Source organism: Elephas maximus, chromosome 8 (assembly GCF_024166365.1).
Source record: "Elephas maximus indicus isolate mEleMax1 chromosome 8, mEleMax1 primary haplotype, whole genome shotgun sequence".
Taxonomy (NCBI): domain Eukaryota; kingdom Metazoa; phylum Chordata; class Mammalia; order Proboscidea; family Elephantidae; genus Elephas; species Elephas maximus.
Window position 1 is genome coordinate 46983038 of NC_064826.1, and position 22901 is coordinate 47005938.

Below are 22901 nucleotides of genomic sequence, written 5' to 3' on the forward strand. Positions count from 1 at the left end.
CATTTTTTCCAGTTAATCCTGTTTTTTAACTCTACTGATGCTAAATAAACCAGTTGCTGTAAAGACAACACTGACTCATGGCGACCCCAGGTGTGTCAGAGTAGAACTGTGCTCCGTAGGGTTTTCAGTGACTGATTTTTTGAAAGTAGATCACCTATCTGGCCTTTCTTTCAAGGTGCTTCTGGATAGATTCAAACCACCAACCTTACAGTTAGTAGCCAAACACTTAACCATCTGTGTCAACCAGGGACTCTTTAAAGAAACATTGGACGTGTTAATTATGTTAATTCAGGCAAAGTTCCCGAGCCTCGTTTTTTTTTTTTTTTAATATTTTATTGTGTTTTTGGTGAAAGTTCAACAAGGAAATTAGGCTCTCATTTAATAATTTCTATACATATGTTTTTTTTTATATACGTATTATTTAGTGACATTGGTTACATTTTTCACAATATATCAGCATCCTCATTATTTCCATTCTGGTTGTTCTCTTTCCCTTAGTCAAGCTTCCCTATCTCCCCTTATCTTCTCATCCTTGTTCTATAGGGAAAATGTTTACCATTTGGTTTCATTTAGATGATTTAGAGAAGGATAGTACGCATGAATGATACGATTTATTTTATGGGCCAATCTGTCATTTCTTAGCCCTTATTGTATGAGGTAAAGCTATGAATTGCACAACTGCCACTAGAATGGTCAGTGTCTTTTAGTGGAAGTAGTCAATGGAAATGTAAAAGCCAGATAAATACATCAAGGAAGGCCTACTATTTACAATTCCTCATTTATTTAGTGTGCCAGAGGTGTTTCTGATGGAACAGCACTGATTGCTTACTTATTTCTTCAACAAACATTTTTCTAGAGTCTAGTACATGCTAGACACTGGGAAAACTAGGAACAAGGAACAGTTGCTGCTCTCAGGAGCCCATGGTCTGGGGTGTGGGACTGTCATCATTGTCTTATCTTCTCCCCCACTAGACTGTGTGAGCTTCATACAGCATGGACACTGTGTCCCTTCCTCTTCATTTCTGCCCTGATGCCTAGTCAATATGAAACATTAAAACAAAACAAAGTGCCACAAATATCTCATTCCAAACTATTGGCCAAACTTTCCCCAGCTCAGTTAATGCTGGAAGCCCTGGTGGCATAGTTGTTGAGCTTGTTTATGACCTAGTAATGATGCATCCTAGAAATTATGATTCAAACACATTGAGGTCATAGTTTCCGTTAAAAAATTGTTTCAAATGCAGGACCTCTGCTGATTTTCTTAAATAAGCAAAGAGTAATGTTTAAATAGTTTTTCTACCAGATTTTCCCCTGGATATGTGACAAACTAATACATGGCAAAATTAGGCCAAAACTTAGACATCAAGAACATTCTTTCCACTCTCCTACTCACCTCTTAAAAATAAAGACCCTAAACTCACTCAATGCTCTCCACCTTGAAATCCAGCAACTAAACAAACAGGCCTCTATCCTTTCTTTCCTCGTTTGCATTTACAAAACCAGGGTGTTGGGCTCAATCTCTGAGGTCTCTTCCGGTTCTTATTTTCTATGAGTTCCCACTTAGCCCCTCCTTCCTTCAGGTAAGAATGTCTGCCACCGTTATAGAGAGCCAGCAGCCTGTCATTTTCTTCAAGTCTTCATGGAATGCATGTGCAGGCTAAGCCTTGGGCTCTTTAATTCTAGATGAATGGCTACCAGAAGAAGATCAAAGATGCTACTGAAAAACTGATGGCTGTTGTTGCTGAACTATCCATGAAACAAGCTCTGGCCATCGAACTCCAAAAGGAAGTCAGAGAGAAAGAAGACTTCATCTACTCTTGCAATTCCAGGATAGAGAAGGGCCTGCCACTCAATAAAGAGATTGAGAGAGAATGGTTGAAGGTACTACGAGATGAAGAAATGTATTCATTGGCCATCGCTGAGAAGTCTCGGGTAAGTTTTGACTCCCATGTTGCATTTGTCAACTCTGCCAGGACGGGCTGTTTTCAGGGTATGAGTCATCCCAAAATACATGAAAATTTCCCATTCAACTGCTCACATAGCCCCCACAGTCATTAGAAGGAAGTTTGTGTTTTTTAAGATATTATGTAGACAGATTAAAGTACAATAGTCTCAAGTGCTGCCATATTCCCTGGAGAATGCTTGACAAGCACCAAGTCCCACCCCACAGTCTTATATCCTGGGCTACTGTGGCATAACCATGGCCTCCCACTGGCATGACAATGCTCATGAGTCTCCAGTCTCTGTCCTCGCACCCCTGCTCAGAACACAACTGAATCTTCCATGTCCATCCACTGTGGCCTCCACAGCACATTGTGAGACCTCCAGCTGTATTATGGTTGCCACCCCTCACAGACACTGCACCTTGAGTATACCACAGACCTTGGTGCCACACCTTTCTTCTTCTGCCACTGGCCTAAGCTTAGGTCTATCCACTGACTCCACTCTCAAGTTGGGTACCCAGTTTTGCCTAGCCCCATGACCTTTCAATATTCCTAGAATGAAATTGGGCATCTTTCCAAGGAAACTATACCCTTAGACTGTCAAGTAGATGCACTGCCCCCAAAAGGATTAGCATTCACTCCCTAACCCAAGAACATAATGCATTCCAAACACACATAAGAACACCTGGCAACAGGGTCTGGTTTATAATTCTCCCACTGCCTGGGACTACACTTTTTAGGGCATTCAGATTTTACCTATGGTGTCCTGGCTGTCATTCACCTGGCTCCATTCTCCAGAGTTCTTTTTAGTGTCATAAGAATTACTTTTTTCCCAGAAGCACAGTCAGAACCTTGAGGAACTTGAGGTTCAAAGCAAGCTACTGACCACTTCTCTCCTCTGGTTTCATTTTGTTCCGTACCTCTTGCTTTATAACATTTGCTCACAAATGACTTACCAAAGGAAGTATATTTGTCCTCCCTTTTCCAAAACATTAGTGTTTGATGAAAGATACTGAGAATGGAATATAGTCAACATAGGACCCACCGAGCAACTTTTGATAAACCTTAATCCCCAGGCACAGTGTGGCACTAGAGCAACACAGCCCATTCCAGTGAGATACAATGTATTACACATTGTGCATGTGTGTGATACCCTTCTGGGGGTGTCAGCTAGTAGCCTAAGGCTGATCAGACTCAGCTGGGTGTGCTGGGGCCGCGAGGATGAAGTGACTTCACCAGAGTTATCAGAAAACTGAAAAGAAAAAATCATTCTTTGCAGGAGTTCTCAGAAGCAGACAGTCACCAGCTGCCCAGTGGTGTTTACACGACTGCGGAGCAGCGTCCCAATGCCTACATCCCAGAGGCAGACGCCACTCTGCCTTTGCCAAAACCATATGGCGCCTTGGCTCCTTTTAAACCCAGTGAACCTGGGGCCAACATGAGGCACATAAGAAAACCTGTTATAAAGCCAATTGAAATCTGAATATATGCACCAATCCAGGTTTCCCAAGGACAGCGCCTCAACCAGGCTTCCTCACACCCGCAATTGGAAAATGTGAGCATGATAGTCCTAAATTATAGATAAATAAGAAACTCACAATTCATCAACAATAGAGCACAACATTGCTTCCTTTATACCCACCAACTACTGTATTTTATATAATGTTGAGTAGGGCATAGAAGTGTCATACAATTACATCAACGCATGTATTTGTATTGCTCCTGTTGTTTTTTACTCTACGTTGATTACCTTTCAGAACTATATAGTAGATAAGGTGCTATAAAAACACAATGAAAATAAATAAATTTTCAATGAGGTACAGAAACTAGCAAAGTGGTCTTTATTTACTAAAAAAAAAAGAAAAAAACTGTTCAACATATTCACTTTAAAGAAGAGTGACTGTTTGAAAAGAAAAATATCCCAAGTGCCGCAGAGGCATAGCCCACTTTGTTGAATAAGAAATTGCACTTGGAGTTAATGCTGGTAAATCCAAATCATGTAGAAAACAGTAGTGAAGCTCGTCGTTTTTACAGTAATGTTGTGATTGTTTTTAGACAGAATCCTTTTGCTACAAAAACAATTATGCCCTAATTTATCTCCATTATAAATTCATATTTTTCAAATAAACTCATGAAAATTCTGATACTAGATTTTTCAGAATCTCAGTGGACATATTTATAACTTTGCATGTGTAAGAGTTGAAAATGAGGCCAGTTCCACTTATTTCATTGCTCTATTTTTGTTGTATTTCATGGGAATATATTTTCCTAATTCTGTTTTCATATTCTTGTGTATGCAAACACACAAGTGGATCTGAAACGTGTGATTTTATATTCACTAATTTTTTTTTTTTTAATATTCTGACGCTATCTTTATTTCATACTGGTAGTAGTGATTAATTTTATTTCACAACTCTGGGAGTGAAAAAATATCACATTCCTTTATTTTGCTAAATCAAACAAGATCTGTTCCAAGCTCTCATCCTTCCAGATAGGAGAGAAATTTAATCCCCTTCTCAGATATGAGTCCTGAATCTAACCTGATTGCTTCATGAGGTCGTTATAAAGGAATTATTTGAGAGTACTGTACAGCAGTGGGTTTTTTTGGGTGGTGCAAATGGTTAACCCACTTGGAAAGGTTAACCACTCGGAAAGGTTGGAGGGTCAATTCCTCCTAAAGACGCATCAAAAGAAAGGTCTAGTGACCTCCTTCCAAAAAATCAGCCTGTGAAAACCTTACGGAGCACAGTGTCTACTCTGTCACTCATGGAATCGACTCAAATCTACTGGTTGTTGTTGTTATGTTAAGTCAGTTCCAAATTATAGCCATCCCATGTACAATCCTTGCTATGTTTGATCTCATCATTGCAGCCACTGTGTCAATCCATCCTGTTGAGGGTCTTCCTCTTTTTCACTGACCCTCTAGCTTTACCAAGCAAGATGTCCTTTTCCAGGGACTGGTCCCTCATGATAACATGTCCAAAGTACATCAGACCAAGTCTCAGCATCTTGGCTTGTAAGGAGCATTCTGCCTGTACTTTTTCCAAGGCAGAATTGTTTGTTTTCTGGCAGCCCAGGCTTCCCCAATATTGTTCGCCAATTGCAATAAGAACTTACTTAAAAGTAAGGAGAATTTTAGGAAGTATTAAGGGAAAGAATCGTCATTGCCTTGCTGATTTGGCTTCAAGATTTTGACCTTCAGTGACCATGAAGTATTTAACCAAAAATGGTAATTCTATAAAAGTAGATAATTTCTAGAACATGGTGATTTTAGAAAAGAAGTTGAATTATACCGGCTAATATTTATAATCATTATATTTACAATCATTAAAATTTCACAAGTTCACTGAGGGAAATAATGTGACAAGAGAAAAACAAGGGATTAGGGGCTGACCCCGGGGCAGCAACTGTATTTATGGTTCAGAATGAAGTCACTGTACAAGAGTGAAAACAAAAAGAAAATTAGGTGTCATGGGGCCATTGCAGGGAATATGCTAATGAACTCTTGATTCCTAGCTAGAATAAAAGTGCTATCTATGTTCAAAGAACAGGAAGAGTCAGGCTAAAACCTTCAGTGTTTTATTTTTTTCTTTCTTTTCTTTTAATGACAAAAAAAAAATTTTTTTTTTAATGACAAGACATTACTAAATCAAACTTTTATAAATATATAAAAAAAGAAAACCTTAAAAAAATTAAACACAGTTCCATCTGAACCATCACAAAAACATATTGTACTCCAAATACTGTATGTACAAACTAATATATGTTACAAATTATTCTATACTGGAGATAGAAGATTTCATTTAGCCCAAATTCCATTTTCAGAAAGTCTCCTCTGTCCAAATAGAGTTTTTAGGTAACATTTAATTTTTCTTCTTTTGTTATTTACAAAGACACATCTAGTTTTTGCTTTCCTAAGGACTGTTTCCTACATGTTTATAGCATGTTTTATTTCAGAGTACAAAGAGACTAGTTTGGGGCCTATTAGGCTGCTAGAAAAATAATTCCCAGAAGAGCATCATTTATGCCATTTTATGCCTCTTTTGGCACAGTGGTTTGCTAACCAAAAGGTTGGCAATTGGAGTCTACCAGCCACTCCTTGGAAACCATATGGGGCAGTTCTACTCTGTCCTATAGAGTCATTATGAGTCAGAATCGACTCAACAGCAATGTTTGTGTTTGTTTGTTTTTGTTTTGCCTCTTTGGACTGTTCATCATTTCTCTACACTTGACTGTTCACCTGATATTCAACACTGAGGTGAGGTACAGCAGTTTAGCTCTATCTAAACAGGTGTTCAGGTGGCTCAAGGATATATTCTGATTTTTATCAATGATTTTAAATATTGCTAAAGCAAGATTACAATATTGGAAGCTAATTTAACTGCATTTGCTCTTTTATAAGCCTAAAAGCATTGTTGTGTGTTTCAGAGCTGCTTCCCCTACAAATTTTGCATCCACATTGTCATGTCCTTCAAAAGCATACAGAGCTGGAAAAAAAGAAAAAAGAGTTACCATGAAGCCATGGAACACATAAGTTTGTGCCCTCAACTCCAGTCAAAATCATAATTATTTTATATTTTAATAAAACATTATTCTGAGAATATGTTAAGTTTGTATATTATGTATAATCTGTGTTACGTATATTGTAAAATAATAATGTTGTTGTTGTGTAAGAACAAATATTAAACCTCAGCACCAAGAAAGGGCATCCACGTCAACCAAATGGGCTTTAAATCCTTTTAAAACTTCAGTCTGGTGATTATTCCTTTGGTAATTTACTCTAGGTAGTAGACTGTGTATTGCTAATTAAAGCCAACTGCAATAAGGACCTGCTTAGAAGTAAGGGGTATTTTGGAAAGAAGAAAGTCCACAGATGTGAACTGGGGATGACTGGGGTGTCAAGGGAAAAGCAAGAAAGCCCTGAGAACCCAGTTACCTTGATTGGAGGACTCAATATCTGTCAGTATGTCAATGAAGTAGTTCAGAGGCAGAAATTCTACACTGAATGATGACTTGTCAATCATAGAATTCCGAGGCTACAGGGAAAACCACTCTGGTATTAGTTGATTTTCCAAAACAAGCACACATTTAAATAAGATGATGATTACAATTGCTGCTCAGATGGATATGCTTCAATTTGCAGACAGTATCCAAAAACATTTAGTGTGGCTGTGCTTTCAGACACACTCACCTGTTTCTTATAGTTCTGAAGCAATTGCTTTACATGATTCTGTGAAATAATACTGGAACTCATAGGATGATCCCAAAGTCGACTGATCTTCTGACCAATAAGCTAAATTGAAAAATACACAAAGGAGAATATACCTCATATTACATTAAATAAGGTTATATCTAGTCATCATTTTTAAAATATTATTATAAAGTATCTACTTAGTTTAAAAGACAGGCATTTTAGGGTTAATGGACCCTTGGAGAAAGGGCATGTTTCTATGAGATATGCTTCTGAGTTTTGAATAAATGCTCCAACAAATGCTACCCTGAGGAAGGCAGTTTATACACTGATGAGGCCAAATTATTTTCTGACATGGAATTCGTCTGTTACTCTTCAAAAGTGGGGATTTCCATGCCAGCCCGAATTGATGTTTTGACAGGAATCTAAAGGTAGTAGGCATATTTATATCAACTTCTCTGCCAGTGTCTTGCCCATAAAACTTCAATTCCCTTAGACTATGAGGCAGAAAATAAAATTTGGAGATGAAACTAAATGTTTAGAGATACTCCCCAGAGAGATCTAGCCACGGAAAATATGCTTTGTTTTCTATCCTTGCCCTTGCTTCAGTAAACCAGTGAAGGAAGGGCAAGCCCATTAGGTTCAGAAAGGAAGCAGATATCCCTTCTGGGAGGATGGGAAGGAACCTGCCGGAGAGACATGTGCTCAAGGTATGTAAACAGCAGCAGAGATAGCCAAGGCTCTTAGGGTCAGGAAGTTCATGGACTCAGAGGCTCTGAAGACCTTGCCCTGGAATTTCATATTTTCATAGTATTCCTGACTAAGAGAGCTAAGATCCCCCATAAAAACAAGGAGTGCCTTTGTTACTATTTCTTTCATGTCTCTCATTCTTCCTTCAACCTGGGAATGTCTTCCTGCTCTGGTAGAAATCATAGTAGGAGGAAATACAGTTCCAGAACCTTCTGACCTTACCTGTATTTAAATTTCTTATCAGTTTAAATGCCAAAAGCACATGCTTCCCCTCAGAGTCACATATGTAAATACTAGCAGTAGTTTCCTAAGAGGAGAAAATGTCCAAATATGCCAAGGCAATACAAAGCTAGAGGAGCAAAGCACTTTGTAGGCCCAGCAGGAAACAGCAGACAGGGATGAGGATGGATAGGATTTCTTGGAAAGGACTGAAAAGGGAAACAATTCAACTGACTTTAGCTCAAAGGAAGTACATGCTCTTTGTCCAAGAAGAAATTAAAGGAGGCCCACCCCAAGACTTAAGGAGAAAATACAATTCAGTATTACCGGAGGAAGCCGCACGATGATGCTAAATTTTAGTTTTTCATTCCTCTCTGTATTGTCCAGATCTACAAGAAAGTCAGAGATTGGCAAAGAAGACAAATCTCCATTTTAATACCTCAGCAAGTCAGTAATACTTCAGTGGCTTATACTGATACGGCATATAGCCACCTTGTATTCTCAAGCTAAAAATCTAACACCATGTTGAAATTTTTTCAGTTTTCATCGCTCTGAATAAACAGGGATTTTTAATGAACATTCTTATGTAGCATGCTGCCAGTCACAAAGCAACTTTGTCGACTAATTTAAAACAAAAGGTACTTTGAGGAATGGTAAATGCTGTACTAAATATTAACAAAACTCATCTATAAAATACCACAAGTGAATAATGTAAGTGAGAGTAACTACGCTACAGACTTTACTTAAAGTTCAAATTCAGATACACACCGAATCTCTCATTAATTTTTCTTGCATTTGAAATCTAGTTTTGAAATGATGGGGTTAATCAGTTGAAAGTAAGCCATTTCACTGACACTTTGAGAAACAAGCCTACAGTCTCCTAGCCTCAAGTGCCCTCTTGTACAAAAAAGGAATACATTGGCTTTATGTGAATTAAGATGCCCTTTGGGGCCTCCTGAAGAGCTAAGTTACTTTAAATTGATCCACTCAGGAAAGATGTTTACAGAAAATGAGCCGTACTCAGCAAGACTGGCTACATAATTTACAGGGTCCTCTGCAATTTTTTCTGCAAAATGAAAATAAGGGGCCCCTTATTCAGAAGGAAACCCTGGTGGCGTAGTGGTTAAGTGCTACAGCTGCTAACCAAAGGGTTGGCAGTTTGAATCCGCCAGGTGCTCCTTGGAAACTCTATTGGGCAGTTCTACTCTGTCCTATAAGGTCGCTATGAGTCGGAATCGACTCGACAGCACTGGGTCTGGTCTGGTCTGGTCTTATTCAGAAAATATTAGGAATTTCCAGATGGCAGCAGCAGATATTTAACCAAGCTCAGAGTCCTTCTAAGTACAGCAGGGCCGTATGGGACTGCACAGGTTATATGTCTATGAAGCCGGCCCTGGTGGTACTCAGACTAGAACTGGTACTCTGGCAAACATAAAGTCTCTTACCTTTCATGAGCCTTGTGACAGCTGTTTCTGTGAGAAGCAATACTCCATTATCAATGTAATGCAGCAGGTTATGCAAAGGGAGGCAGTGGACACCAAGGACTGTGTGCAGAGTGTGAAAACCTAGGATGAGAGGTCCGACAACATGGTCAATCACATCTCCAGCCTTCCAGAGGGAATGAACTAGATGGTGTTAATGAAGCACTGTTCAATGCTTGGCACCTAGGGCCAACTAAGTGTCCTTTGAGGACGAGGTCCAATTTTCCTTCTTTGTATTATCAGGACTAAGAATAGTGCTAGGTATATAGTAAGTTTCCAAAATGTATTCGCTTCACCTGTGTCCCACCCTAGGTAGAAAGAGGTCAATGCCTGCTCAATGAAAATTGGTCTTACAATGTAATATGTTTGCAATTCTATGGCTAGATGGCAAAAGAGAACAATTAACAGAAAAACTTCAAACTCCATTTGCCCAGGCTAAAAGCCTGATGGATGGGGACCATTTTGCCAAAGGGAAAAAAAACTGGACCAAAAAGGAATAGTTTATAAAATGACTAAGAACCTAAAAAGAAATACTTTTGGATTTATACATCCAGTCCCAACTTAGGAAGATCCAAGTTATTAATGCTCTTTACATGTCTGATCTCCAGGTGTGCCCTACAGAAAGGCTTTTAGAGTCTACCTGGACTAAATTATAGAAAAGAAATAATGAAATGATATGGCCAAATAGCAAATCTACAGGAATTCAACAGAGAGGTAGATACTCTCTCAGATATCTCCTATCAAGTCTCACAAACCTAAAGCTCAAAGTACATTCTTACTAACAAAAGATAAAACCAACATACACTGGAGAAGATGATATCAGACCAGGGAAGAATCAGAAAAACCCTCTTGGAGAAGATAGCATTTACAGGGAGCTTTTTGAAGGATAAATGCTATCTTCTCCAAGATGGGTTTTTTTTTGAAGGATAAAAAAAAATTCCTAGGAGTGGAAATGAGGCAAGAGAATCTGCTGAGTGGAGACAGTGGAGAAAAGACAGGCTCAGAATGAACAGACCTGGGCTAGCCTCCTGCCGTGCTACTTACTAGCTGTAAGTAACCAAGTTTTTTTGAGCCTCGGTTTCTTCATCCCTAAAGTGGAGCCATCAGTACTTTCTCATGGGCTGTTGGGATACTAGAGCTAGGTCTGTGAAGAGCCTAGCACATGGTTTCCCAGAGCATGTACTGAGGGCTTCAATCATGTCTTGGCTCATCTGATCCTCATGCAACATGATGAAGTGGGAACTAATAGATCCCCATCTTGTACATGGGGAACCAAGATACACAGAAGCTGAGAAACCTGCCCAGAGTCGTATAAACAGTAAGTTGTTGTTGTAGCAGAGTTGACATTTGAACTCAGACACTCAGATTTTAGCCTGGGCTTTCAACCATAACATTATCCTGCCTCTATAATTGGTAGCTGGGTTCATGGAACACTATGAACAGAGGCCCAAAGGTGAGAAAGTATGGAGTACATTAAATAAATAAATAAATGATTCAGTTCTGCTGGACCCTTGTATGAGGGTAAAGGAATGATGAGAGCTAAGGTCAAAAAAGGTAAGTTAATTCAACAACTCCCTTCCATGCACTGGGCACTGGGCCACGAGTACAATAATGACCAAAATAGGCACGGCTGTTCCTCCCATACCCCTTACAGGCTGATGAGGGAGACAGACCATCAAGAAATTACAAAAATGAATATTTACTTCTAAAATGTAACCAGTCCCATAAAGAAAACATGCAGGAACAGAGAATCCCTGATGGAGCAAGAGAATAGTGGGATGCAGACCTCAAATTCTCGTAAAAAGACCCGACTTAATGGCCTGACTGAGACTGGAGGGACCCCAGAGGTCATGGTCCCCGAACCCTCTGTTACCCCAAGACTAGAACCATTCCCAAAGCCAACTCTTCAAACAGGGGTTGGACTGGACTATAAGACGGAAAATGATACCAGTGAGGAGTGAACTGCTTGGCTTAAGTGGACACATGAGACTATGTGGCCAGATCCTGAATGGAGATGAGATGAGAAGGCAGAGGGGGACAGGAGCTGGCTGAATGGTCACAGGGAATACAGGGTGGAGAGGAGGAATGTGCTGTCTCATTCAGGGGACAGCAGCTAGGAGTACATAGCAAGGTATATATAATTTTTTTTTTTTTATGAGAGACTGACTTGATTTGTAACCTTAAAGCACAATAAATAAAAACAAAATAAAATTATTTCAAAATAAAAAAAATAGTGAAAAAAAGAAAACGTGCAGGGTGCTGTGAGAACGTGTGATGGGCTGAGATCATAGTCTTGTTGAAGAGAATGCAGAATGACAGCAAGGAATTTATTAATTTGGAAGACTCTCGGGAGGCACTGAAGGTTTTTGAGCAGGATTTGAGTTTTACTTTTAGAATATTAATATGGCAACAGGCAAAGAATGGATTGGGGTAACTGCTTGCTACAGGAGGTAAGAAGAGCCATTGGGCAGCTATTATTTGAACCTAGGCCAGTGATAATAAGGGTGTTGATAGTGAAAGGGGAGGGAAGGGATTGGAGAAGATGGCCATGTGTATTGGCAAATGATTGGATGTGGGTGGGGAATGACAGAGAAAAATCAGAGCCTAATGTTAGGGGCTTACATGACAGAGGAATGATGCCCAAAGAGCAGGGGCTTGGATTCAGAGAAATTGTAGACTTTTTCTCTCTCTCAGAGCAGATGAATCACAAGAAGTGGGACAGTCCTAAGTCCTGGCAACACCAAGGGTCAGATAAAGTGCAAACTGCCCGCAAGCACTAGTTAATGAGCTGACAATGAGATGAGTACACTAGTTTCCCTGAATCCAAAAAGCAGTGGTTTTATTAGCTAACCAGAAGGATAAGATTTCCAAATGGATTTGCCTTTGGAAATTCACCCCAAGATTTGAAAAGTTATGAAATTATTTCTGAAGAAAAGTTTATAATAGATTATCAGTCCTGTAGATTTCCTAAGGTACCCTGGTGGCACAGTGGTTAAACACTTGGCTGCTAACAGAAAGGTCAGCGGTTCGAACCTACCAGCCACTCCATAGCAGAAAGATGTAGCAGATTGCTTTCATAAAGATTACAGCCTTGGAAACCCCATGGGACAGTTCTACTCTGTCCTGTAGGGTCACTATGAGTCAGAATCAACTTGACAGCCACAGATTTTATAGATTTCTTGGATTCAAAATTCCTTCTCCAGCCCTGTGTCCATGTACTAAGGATCCCTGGATTACCCTTTGCCCTCTATGCCTAAGTCACAGTACAAAATTTAGCAGCCTGGTCTTGGCCTCCTCTCTACATGTCAGCTCTAAGTGGCAGCACAAATTGGCTAAAACTAGGTATTAGTTCTGAAGGAGAACGCTTTCAACTGCAATCTTCCAGCACTTCTGACCTCCTCTAGCCAGCAAGGGGAACACAGGTCCCTTTTAAATAGCAGATTCTCCAACTTGAAACCATGACTTCCTTTTTGTGGTCCTCATTCCCTTTTTCTCTTTAACCAATTCAGGTTATAAATTCTGACACTTGGAACTCAGATAGGTCAGTAGTTTGAGTAGTACTGTATTTTTACAGAAATAACACATTCTATGTTTGTTTTGCCAACTTCGCCCTCGCCCCACCTCCCACCCCGAAGTATTTTAGTAAGCACACTATACTGATTTATTTTTACATAAAAAATTAGCATAGTGTACTTATTAAAGTACCTCATGAGGGGTGGGGGCGTGGTTGGCAAAAAAATGTAGACTGTGCATGTTATTTGCATAAAAATACGGTAGTCCAGTAGGCTTAGAAAACAAGTATACTTACACATCTACACGTACAAATACCCTGTATTTACACACACACAGACACAAATGATGATCCAGTGTCGCTCACCTCATCCTCACCTCTATTTCCATGTCACATGAGGTGCAGTACATTAAATAGTGTCCCCTTGAAATTCACATCTACATGTAACCTCAGAATATGACCTTATTGGGAAACACGGTCTTTGTAAATGCAATTAGTTAAGAATCTCAAGACAAAATCATCCTGGATTTAGAGTGGGCCCTAAATCGAATGACCAATGTCCTTATAAGAGGAGGGGACACAGAGACACACACAAGGGGAAGACGGCCATGTGAAGACAGCTGACACAGGCCTTACATCTACTCTAGTAATAATTCTCAATCACTACGGGTAACGTTTTTCTATGTTTTCCCTCCTTATCCCTGTGAAGAAATGAAAGCTCTGTAGAAAGTGGATTTGTATGATCTTTCAGGCATAATATTGTCCCCGGTAAGACAGTTTCGTTTAGTAATAAAATGGGCTTAAACACCCGTGATGGGCAAACCTGAAGCCATGGATCTGTTCCTCTATCAAATTTTTATGTTAATGACAACTAGAGCTTAAGCCAGAAAGCAATACAGAGGTTCCATGAAATTCCTTCACTCTTTCTAGAGGGCATCTCACAATTCATATTCCACTGGGATAATTTCAGATGCTTACAAAGTTAATGGAAACTCCTTTTTTGCCTCCACCTACAAACAGACCTTGTAAAATAAAGTACATAGATGGAGGCGTCGTGTCTGTCAGTTTGTTGTATGGTGGGGGCTTGTGCGTTCCTATGATGCTGGAAGCTATGCCACCAGTGTTCAAATACCAACAGGGTCACCCATGGCAGACAGGTTTCAGCTGAGCTTCCAGACTAAGACAGACTAGGAAGACGGACTCAGTGGTCTACTCCTGAAAAGAATTAGCCAGTGAAAACCTTCTGAATAGCAAGAGAACGTTGTCTGATATAGTGCCAGAAGATGAGCCCCTCAACAATGGGCTCAAGCATAACAACGATTGTGAGGATGGTGTAGGACTGGGCAGTGTTTAGCTCTGTTGTACATAGGGTCACTATGAGTTGGAACCAACTCGACAACACCTAACAACAACACATGGAGTAATCAAGAAGGATTCTAAACTGTACCAAACATATCATAAATGCAGAGAAGCTGAGATGTGCTAAGGGGATTCTTTGCACCCATACATAATGTTTTGACATCAACTAATTGAAATAGAATATAAAATTTAAGAAGTAACACCGAAAAAATAGCTAAAAGCCGATACTTTGGAGTCAGACTGCCTGGATTTAACACTGGCTCTGTCACTTGACAGCTGTGTGACTTTAGGCAAGTTACTTAACCTTTCTGTGCCTCAGAAAGGTTATAGAATAGAAACAATTAGGTGGAACCATGTGAAAGTGCTATTTTTGTTAGTACAAAAAAAAAAAAAGATTGGATATTGACAATTTAGGAGCTCTGGTGGCATAGCAGTTAAGAACTCAGCTATTAACGAAAGGTTGGCAGTTCAAATCTACCAGCTGTTCCTTGGAAACCCTGTGGGGCCATTCTACTCTGTCCTGTAGAGTTGCTATGAGTCGGAACTGATTCTATGGTACCTAACAACAACAACATTGACAATTTAATATGGTTCAATCTAAATTCCTACAGCTTTGAGTTGTTATGAAAATTAAATGTGTTAATTTATGTGAAGTACTTGGAACAGTATCTGGCACAAAACGATTACCATATAAGTGTTAGCTTAAAATAAACAAATGAAAGAATGAATGAATGATGGATGGATTAAAAAAAAAAAAAACACTGCTATTGAGTTGATTCCAATTCATAGCAACCCTATAGGACAGAATAGAGCTGCCCCATAGGGTTTCCAAGGTCTTAAATCCTTATGGAACCGCAGACTGTCACATCTTTCTCCCTTGGAGTGGCTGGTAGGTTCAAAGTGCTGACCTTTCGGTTAGCAGCTGAGCACTTAACCATTGTACCCCCAGGGCTCCTTTTGATGGATAGATAGATGGATGTATATGAATTAATGAATTAAATAAAACCAGCCAATATATATTATGTAGTGATAGATACCATAAAGTTGAACACTTATCAGAACTTATATATAATAAACACAAGGCAGGTAGTTTACAGCAAACAAGAACTGATTTATTTCTTACAGTGAATACTGATTTATATGCACATCCTCCCGACTAGACTTTTGTTCATCTTTGTAACTGCCCTAATTTCTGGCACAGTACATGGCATATAATAGGTGCTCAACAAATATTTTTTGATTGAGTGAACATACGACCAATTAAATGAATGACTACACGGACATGTCCCAGTGACTGCTTTGAGGCCTGGCTTAATCTTGTTTCAGAATCCTAGGGGAAATTCTTCCGGCTTCCAAGTACATAAGAATCAGCTCAATTTTTGGCACCCAGCCAGTCCTAGTTCCTTCAGAGTGTTAATCTTCAGATATCTCAGATAAACAAGGCCTGGAGACATCACAGAAAGCAACCCCAGGCTTGCCCTAAATCAGTTCTACTTGTTCAAATTATCCTAGAAGCTGCATGGGACCAACATATGCTCCCTAAAGTTAGCTCCAAGTTATGGTATAATTTAAGAGTCAGGGGAGAGCTGGTCAGCAGAGAACAGCCTCAGGCCTGTCTCTCACAGTGACACCAGACACACAGCTTCTCATACATAGGAGTTCTTATCATTAAATTCATGATGTGCCGAAGTCCAGGAGACATGCGAAGAATAAAAAAAAAAAAATTTGATTACTCCAAAGAATAAAAGCGACAAGACTTACCAGGAGGCAGAGGTAAAAACAAACTGTGGGTGGCTTCCAAAATCCTGGTCATGAGGTGAAAGACTGAAAACTCAGCACCACTGCCATGCCTATCACTGGGTAACAATACAAAGCAGCATGTCAGCCAAGAGCTCATTGCTAAACACCCTTCTGTCCTAACCAGTGACTCTAAGTACCATAAGTGAGGGCTTTCATGCTAACCACACGCCCTGTAGAAAGCCCCACAAATATGACAACAACCATCAGCCCAGTGCCTAGAGTCTAAGCAGAGAGTAGGCATATAAATTATAAATTATGTTCACTTAAATTCCTTTCTTGGCAGTAGTGAACTCATGCGCCCCCCTCCACCCCGCCTTATCAACTACATGCTAGGGAAGGATCATGTATGAAGTGATGGGTGTAACATTAAATGCTGTGTGTACACAACCACGATAGATGGGGTCAGGTTGGTGAGAACAGCTTTGAGCTGGTAAGTTTAAAACAGGTTTTGCCAAAACAGGCAGCAATCAGGGCTGTGTTGGCTCTTTTGTACACATGATGAAGGGAGTGAGAAATACTTGCGTACAAGTGTAGAACCCAGGGATGAAGATTATGTTTCCTCCAACTGGCTTCCAGTATGCAGCAGATGAGATCCAGCTAGAGGGTAAGGGCAGTGGTTAACCTCTGCTCGCACCTTTCCCTCATGGCCCCACAGTGACCCCTCTGCAGCTCTGACAGGCATGTTCAGGGCAGTGGGCATTGAAGCTGCAGCCAGGACCCAGACCAGCCTTCCTGAGGTCAGTTCTGAGGCACTGGAAACCAAAATGGAAAGACTGAACAAGAGTCTAACAGAGCATGCTCTGTCTGTGCGGACAGCGTCCCCAGCTGAGCTTCCCCGGCCAGCTAACTGGCCACGCACGCCTTCCTCCATCAGTGAAGGTCAAGTGCTGGTGGGTTTTTTCTAGGCCTGTTATGCAGCAAGGGCCAACAGCTGCCAGATAGAAGAAAGGAGACAGAATAGAATGGAGATCAAGAGTGTGGGATGTGGAGTAAGACTAGTTTCAAGTTCAGTTCTATATTTTACTAGATATATAACCGTAGACAAGTTAACTATCCTCTCCAAGTCTTGGTGTCCTCATCTGTAAAATGAGGGAAAAAGTACTTAAAAAGGTTGTTGTAAGAATCAATTAGCACACTGACTGTAATAAGGTTGTTGTAAGAATCAATTAGCACACTGACTGTAACAGAAGTGGTTGATAAATCATAATCATAGTCAACGAAAGTAAACAGCCTTCTTTGCCTCAGAGCATTATCCAGAAACCCACTCTAGCTTTGCAACAAGTTTGTCAGCAGCAAGGCGGTCTTCACAGAGCTGTTATGAGCCATGAATCCATGCATTGCACCTGTGGGCTAAGGACCTGGGGTAAATCAGAAAGTGTCTCAGTAGGTACACAGGCAAACACTAATTATCCTCAATGATAGAGAGGCTCAGTTTCTCTTTGGCTGAAGACAGGTAGATAACACACATGATATAAGCAGGTTCTGCAGCAACCTCCTCAGATTTGTTTTAGAAAGGCTGTCCAGCCAGCCACCTTACAGGGAAGTAGGAGACACGCTGGTGCTGGGCAGGGGCAGGTGGATTTGGCCTCAATCTGTTACTGCTGCTTCGGGAAAGTCAACGGCACTGAGCTTCCTGAGAACACAACTGTACCATGTCTGGTCCTATTGGTTCTAGGGATTGTTGACACAAACTAGTGTTAAAACTTTTATGCTATTAACTGGAAGGAAGAATGATTACTGAATCAAAACCCTCTTAATATTCAGAAAGGTGAGATTTAAAGTCAGCAGTGGATGCGTTAAATAGTTGTGTGTTATTAGTCAAAAGACAAAAGAAAGCAAGTAAATATCAACATTAGGGAAGGTCAGTAATGCACCGATAAAGTGAGTACCCTGGCACAGTTCTACTGGGAAGAAGAATTTTATAAGATTCAAGATCCTCGTTATAAATCTCAGTATATGAGATTACAACCTCTCCTAATAAAGACTACAAAGATCAAACCTTACTATAGAAATTCAAAGATATATTTATTTAATAACAAACACTAAGTACTGCAATAAAGGCCTGACACTTTAATATTAAACACCACGAGAAAAAATCAGGGTCATTTCTAATAAATTTAACAAATCTTCCCGAGTTCAGGACAAAAATATATGTCTGCTTACTAGCCATTTGCATACTTGGAGAAATACTAGAGTGTTACTTCTCTTTCTGTACACTTAAATATTTTCTTTTAAATTTGTCATTTATAATACTTCTATTTTCTAAGCAGGGTCAGGCCTCAATGCCATATGCTTTCTGGAAAGAGACAAGACAGCCTCAAAACTCAATCTAGCCACATCACTCCTACTTACACATGGACTGGTGTTATTAATTTGGATTACACCATTTCAATAAGCAGATACCAGGTAAATGAGCTACCAATCATATCTGTGTGGCAGTATTTATACAACTGAGCTAGAATCTGGCCTAGTTAGTCTGCTGCAGCTAATTAAAAACTAACATTCGAGTTCTCTCATGCCTGCATAAGCCCTAATGTATAGAAATCACTACCTGCTGTTTAATAAGGTGCCAGAAGATGCCAAGATGATATGTGAACATTTGGCAACCATGCTGAATTCACCACTGCCCTATGCTCCCAAGAGCATTTAATCACTATTTGAAATGAGGACTGAAAACCACCTTCCAAAACCAAATCCCCTTTGTTTATTGGTTCTTATATTTCTTTCTTCAATTTATAGCACCAAATATACTGGTTTAAGAATGGAAGACCTCCAAAAACCTAATTTGAAAAATATGTGGATAGCTTCACTGAACAACATACTGGGAACAACATACCAGGAGGAGGGGAGGGAAGCAAAAGCAAAACCAACCTGTTTTGAAATGTAATCCAGAACCATCTGTTCGATTTTCTTCTTTTCTACACCTTGTAGGTGTCTCAAAAGGTGGTCTCTTAGTTCAGACACCATCTGAAAATAGGATATGGATTAGATAAGTCAAAACCTACCCACTGACACATGCAACTAGCTTGAATTAGATCCACTTATTGGCATTCCTTATAAACACAAAAAATATTGTGTGTGAAGATCCCACTGCCCTCAATGTATAGCCCTCAATATTATTCTGATGGATGACCAAACACCAGACAAGTTATGGGATGACATCAAGGACATCATACATGAAGAAAGCAAAGGTCATTAAAAAGGCAGGAAAGAAAGAAAACGCCAAAACAGATGTCAGAAGAGACTTTGAAACTTGCTCTTGAATGTAAAGCAGCTAAAACAAATGGAAGAAATGATGAAGTAAAAGAGCTGAGCAAAAGATTTCAAAGGGCGGCTCGAGAAGACAAAGTAAGGTATAATGAAATGTGCAAAGACCTGGAATTAGGAAACCCAAAGGGAAGAACACGTTTGGCATTTCTCAAGCTGAAAGAACTGAGTAAAAAATTCAAGCCTCGAGTTGCAATACTCAAGGATTCTATGGGCAAAATATTGAATGACACAGGAAGCATCAAAAGAAAATGACATGAATACACAGTTACTGTACCAAAAAGGTTTGGTCAATGTTCAAAGATTTCAGGAAGTAGCATATGATTAGGGGCCAATGGTATTATAGGAAGAAGTCCACCCTCCACTGAAGGCATTGGTGAAAAACAAGGCTCCAGGAACTGTCGGAATACAAACTGAGATGTTTCAACAAACAGTTGCAATGCTGGATGCGCTCACTCATCTATGCCAAGAAATTTGGAAGATAGCTACCTGGCCAACTGACTAGAAGAGATCCATATTCATGCCCATTCCAGAGAAAGGTGACCAAATAGAATGCAAAATTACCGAACAGTATCATTATTATCACACACAAGTAAAATTTTGCTGAAGATCATTCAAAAACAGTTACAGGAGTACATCAACAGGGAACTTCCAGAAATTCAAGCCAGATTCAGAAGATGACATGGAATGAGGCATATCATTGCTGATGTCAGATGGATCTTGGCTGAAAGCACAGAATACCAGAAAGATGTTTACCTGTGTTTTACCAGCTATGCAAAGGCACTCAACTGTGTGGATCATAACAAATTATGGACAACATTATGAAGAATGGGAATTCCAGAACACTTAATTGTGCTCATGAGGAACCTGTACGTAGACAAAGAAGCGGTCATTTGAAGAGAATAAGTGAATACTACATAGTTTAGAATTAGGAAAGGTATGTGTCAAGGTTATATCCTTTCACCACACTTATTCAATCTGTGTGCTGAGCAAATAATTCGAGAAGGTGGACTATATAAACAAGAACATAGTATCAGGGTTGGAGGAAGACTCATTAACAACCTGCATTATGCAGATGATACAATCTTGCTTGCTGAAAGTGAACAGGACCTGAACACCTACTGATGAAGATGAAAGACCACAGCCTTCAGTTGGATTACATTTCAACATAAAGAAAACAAAAATCCTCACAACTGAACCAATAAAGAACATCATGATAAATGGAGAAAATATTGAAGTTGTCAAGAACTTCATTTAACTTCGATCCACAATCAAACCCCAGAGAAGCAACAGTCAAGAAATCAAACGGTATATCACATTAGGCAAATCTGCTGCAAAATACCTCTTTGAGGTGTTAAAAAGCAAAGATGTCACTTTGAGGACTAAGGTGCACGGGACCCAAGCCATGGTATTTTCAATCACCTCATATGCATGTGAAAGCTGGACAATGAATAAGGAAGACCAAAGAAGAATTGACAACTTTGAATTGTGGTGCTAGCAAAGAATATTGAACACACCATGGACTTCCAAAAGAATGAACAAGTCTTTCTTGGAAGAAGTTCCTTAGAAGCTAGGATGGCAAGATTTCATCTTATGCACTTTGGACATGTTACCAGGAGGGACCAGTTCTTGGAAAAGGACATCATGATTAGTGAAGTAGACAGTGAAAAAGAGAAGACCCTCAATGAGATAGATTGACAGTGGCTGTATCAACAGGATCAAACATAGCAAGAACTGTGAGCATGGCACAGGACCGGGCAGTGTTTTGTTCTGTTGTATGTAGGATAGCTATGAGTTGGAACCAACTCGACGGCACCTAACAGCAACAACATTTTTCTCAAGAGGAACTACTTATGATTCACCCAAGCCCAGTGAGCAGCTGAGGGTCAGGCTCTAGCCTCTGATGAGAATTCTCCAAAGAAGAGGCTGATGGCAGTCAACAACTTGGAAATCAAAAGCTTTGGGACCTAGAAAAGGATTGAAATCTACTGCTACTGGAGAACTACCACCCTGGGGAGCTAACAGGAACAACTCTAAACATGAAGTGATTGTGCTAAGAGGGGCGGTGCTCTGGGGTGTTTTAAAGGACAGAGACAGGAGTATAAAGCAAATGCATGTGGCACCTCCCCCTTCACACTTCAGACACTGCATTAAGACAGTAAATGCAGGCCCCCGACAAGGAAAAGCAATGGTATATTTATTCTAATGCCTCCGAAAGGCCTGTTTCTGTGCCCTTTCTGTTCTGATAATCCTCAGGGTTCCCTAATCAGCGGCTGACATTCTTATTCCCCCCACCTTTTGGTTTTCTTTCTTTCTCCTTCATTCTTCCTCCTTTTCTCCCTTTGGCCTAGATGCCCTGATCATCTTGAGGCCCTCTTGGCTGAGGGAGATCTTTGTTCCAATAAACAGCCCATGAGAATTAGACAACTGATATCACAAGTGTATACATCTTCTATTTTAGCAGACTTATATATAGGATGCCTTGAGTAAAACCTAGATCATAGCCTTCAGGGTCAAGGCAGAGTGATATACTATTTTAACCAGTCTTCTGCATGTGCAAATTGATTAGACTTAAAAAAAAAATTTTTTTAATTAGAAAGAGCACACTTTTTTGTGCTCTTCAACTTTTCTACAATAACCTTCAATATGAAAATTAAAGTCATCCATAAGTCTATTACCTATATTAACATTTGGATTTTATTTTTTTATTTTGGTTGTGCATACCCATTCTAACGTTTTGCAACACGCTTATCTTCATGCAATAATTTTCTTATGTCATTAAATATTCTTTTACCACACAAGATTTCGTGACTGGTAGCAAATATTTCTTGAAAGAATGGATAAAAACTAAGATGAGGATGAGACGTACAAATTAGCCCTTTCCCCTTTTCTTGGGGCCCAATCGCTGATACCCAAAGAGCTCACAGACCACTTACCAGCCCTATAAGAAGCCTCTGGGGGTTGTCTTCCTCCTGGAAGAGGGGCGTTAAACTTGGCTCTGAAATAAAACAGGGTGACAGTTCAACAGGGTGGTTTTCAGGAAATGGGTCAGAAGGAAGAAGAATCAGTCTGGGTTTCCCTTCTCTAAATCACTGGGAAAACTTTAAACTTCCCTGATATGATGAAAATTTTTCATTAGATAACTGTTACCCAGTCTTCAAGCTGACCTTCTCACTCAGGTGATACACAGAGGGCTCTCTGAAGCAGAGGGCTCTCTGAGGTAATGACTGGGAAGGAAAGAAAATCAGGAACACATTCCCCAACCCCAGCAGGGTCTGCCTTTGATTTTCTCTTCAGCACTAAAACTCACCACTGTCTAAGGACCTCTGCTTCACTGGAAGAGAGGAGCTTGGGCTCTCTCTTAACCCTAAGAGCGCAGT

At 40.0% G+C, this 22901-nt stretch overlaps 2 protein-coding genes across 5 annotated transcripts in view; one reads left to right on the forward strand and one right to left on the reverse strand.

The window, feature by feature from the left end:
* The window catches only part of CCDC146 (coiled-coil domain containing 146), a 177164-nt gene extending 173450 nt beyond the window's left edge, over positions 1 to 3714 (forward strand). For 3 of the 4 annotated variants that reach the window (XM_049893077.1, XM_049893078.1, XM_049893080.1), the window contains 2 exons: positions 1684 to 1932; positions 3223 to 3714. In XM_049893077.1, coding sequence (XP_049749034.1) covers positions 1684 to 1932; positions 3223 to 3426 — 453 coding nt within the window. In that variant the 3' untranslated portion in view covers positions 3427 to 3714. The remainder of the gene's footprint in view (positions 1 to 1683; positions 1933 to 3222) is intronic. The other variant, XM_049893079.1, reaches the window with a different exon arrangement.
* A 386-nt stretch (positions 3715 to 4100) lies between these two features.
* Positions 4101 to 22901, reverse strand: part of GSAP (gamma-secretase activating protein) — a 99602-nt gene continuing 80801 nt past the window's right edge. Inside the window, exons 23-31 of the mRNA XM_049893082.1 lie at positions 22458 to 22519; positions 19126 to 19221; positions 16781 to 16851; positions 16216 to 16310; positions 9549 to 9668; positions 8431 to 8492; positions 7135 to 7236; positions 6880 to 6979; positions 4101 to 6430 (exon numbers count right to left, since the gene is read on the reverse strand). Of these exons, the coding sequence (XP_049749039.1) occupies positions 6339 to 6430; positions 6880 to 6979; positions 7135 to 7236; positions 8431 to 8492; positions 9549 to 9668; positions 16216 to 16310; positions 16781 to 16851; positions 19126 to 19221; positions 22458 to 22519 (800 nt within the window). The 3' untranslated portion in view covers positions 4101 to 6338. The remainder of the gene's footprint in view (positions 6431 to 6879; positions 6980 to 7134; positions 7237 to 8430; positions 8493 to 9548; positions 9669 to 16215; positions 16311 to 16780; positions 16852 to 19125; positions 19222 to 22457; positions 22520 to 22901) is intronic.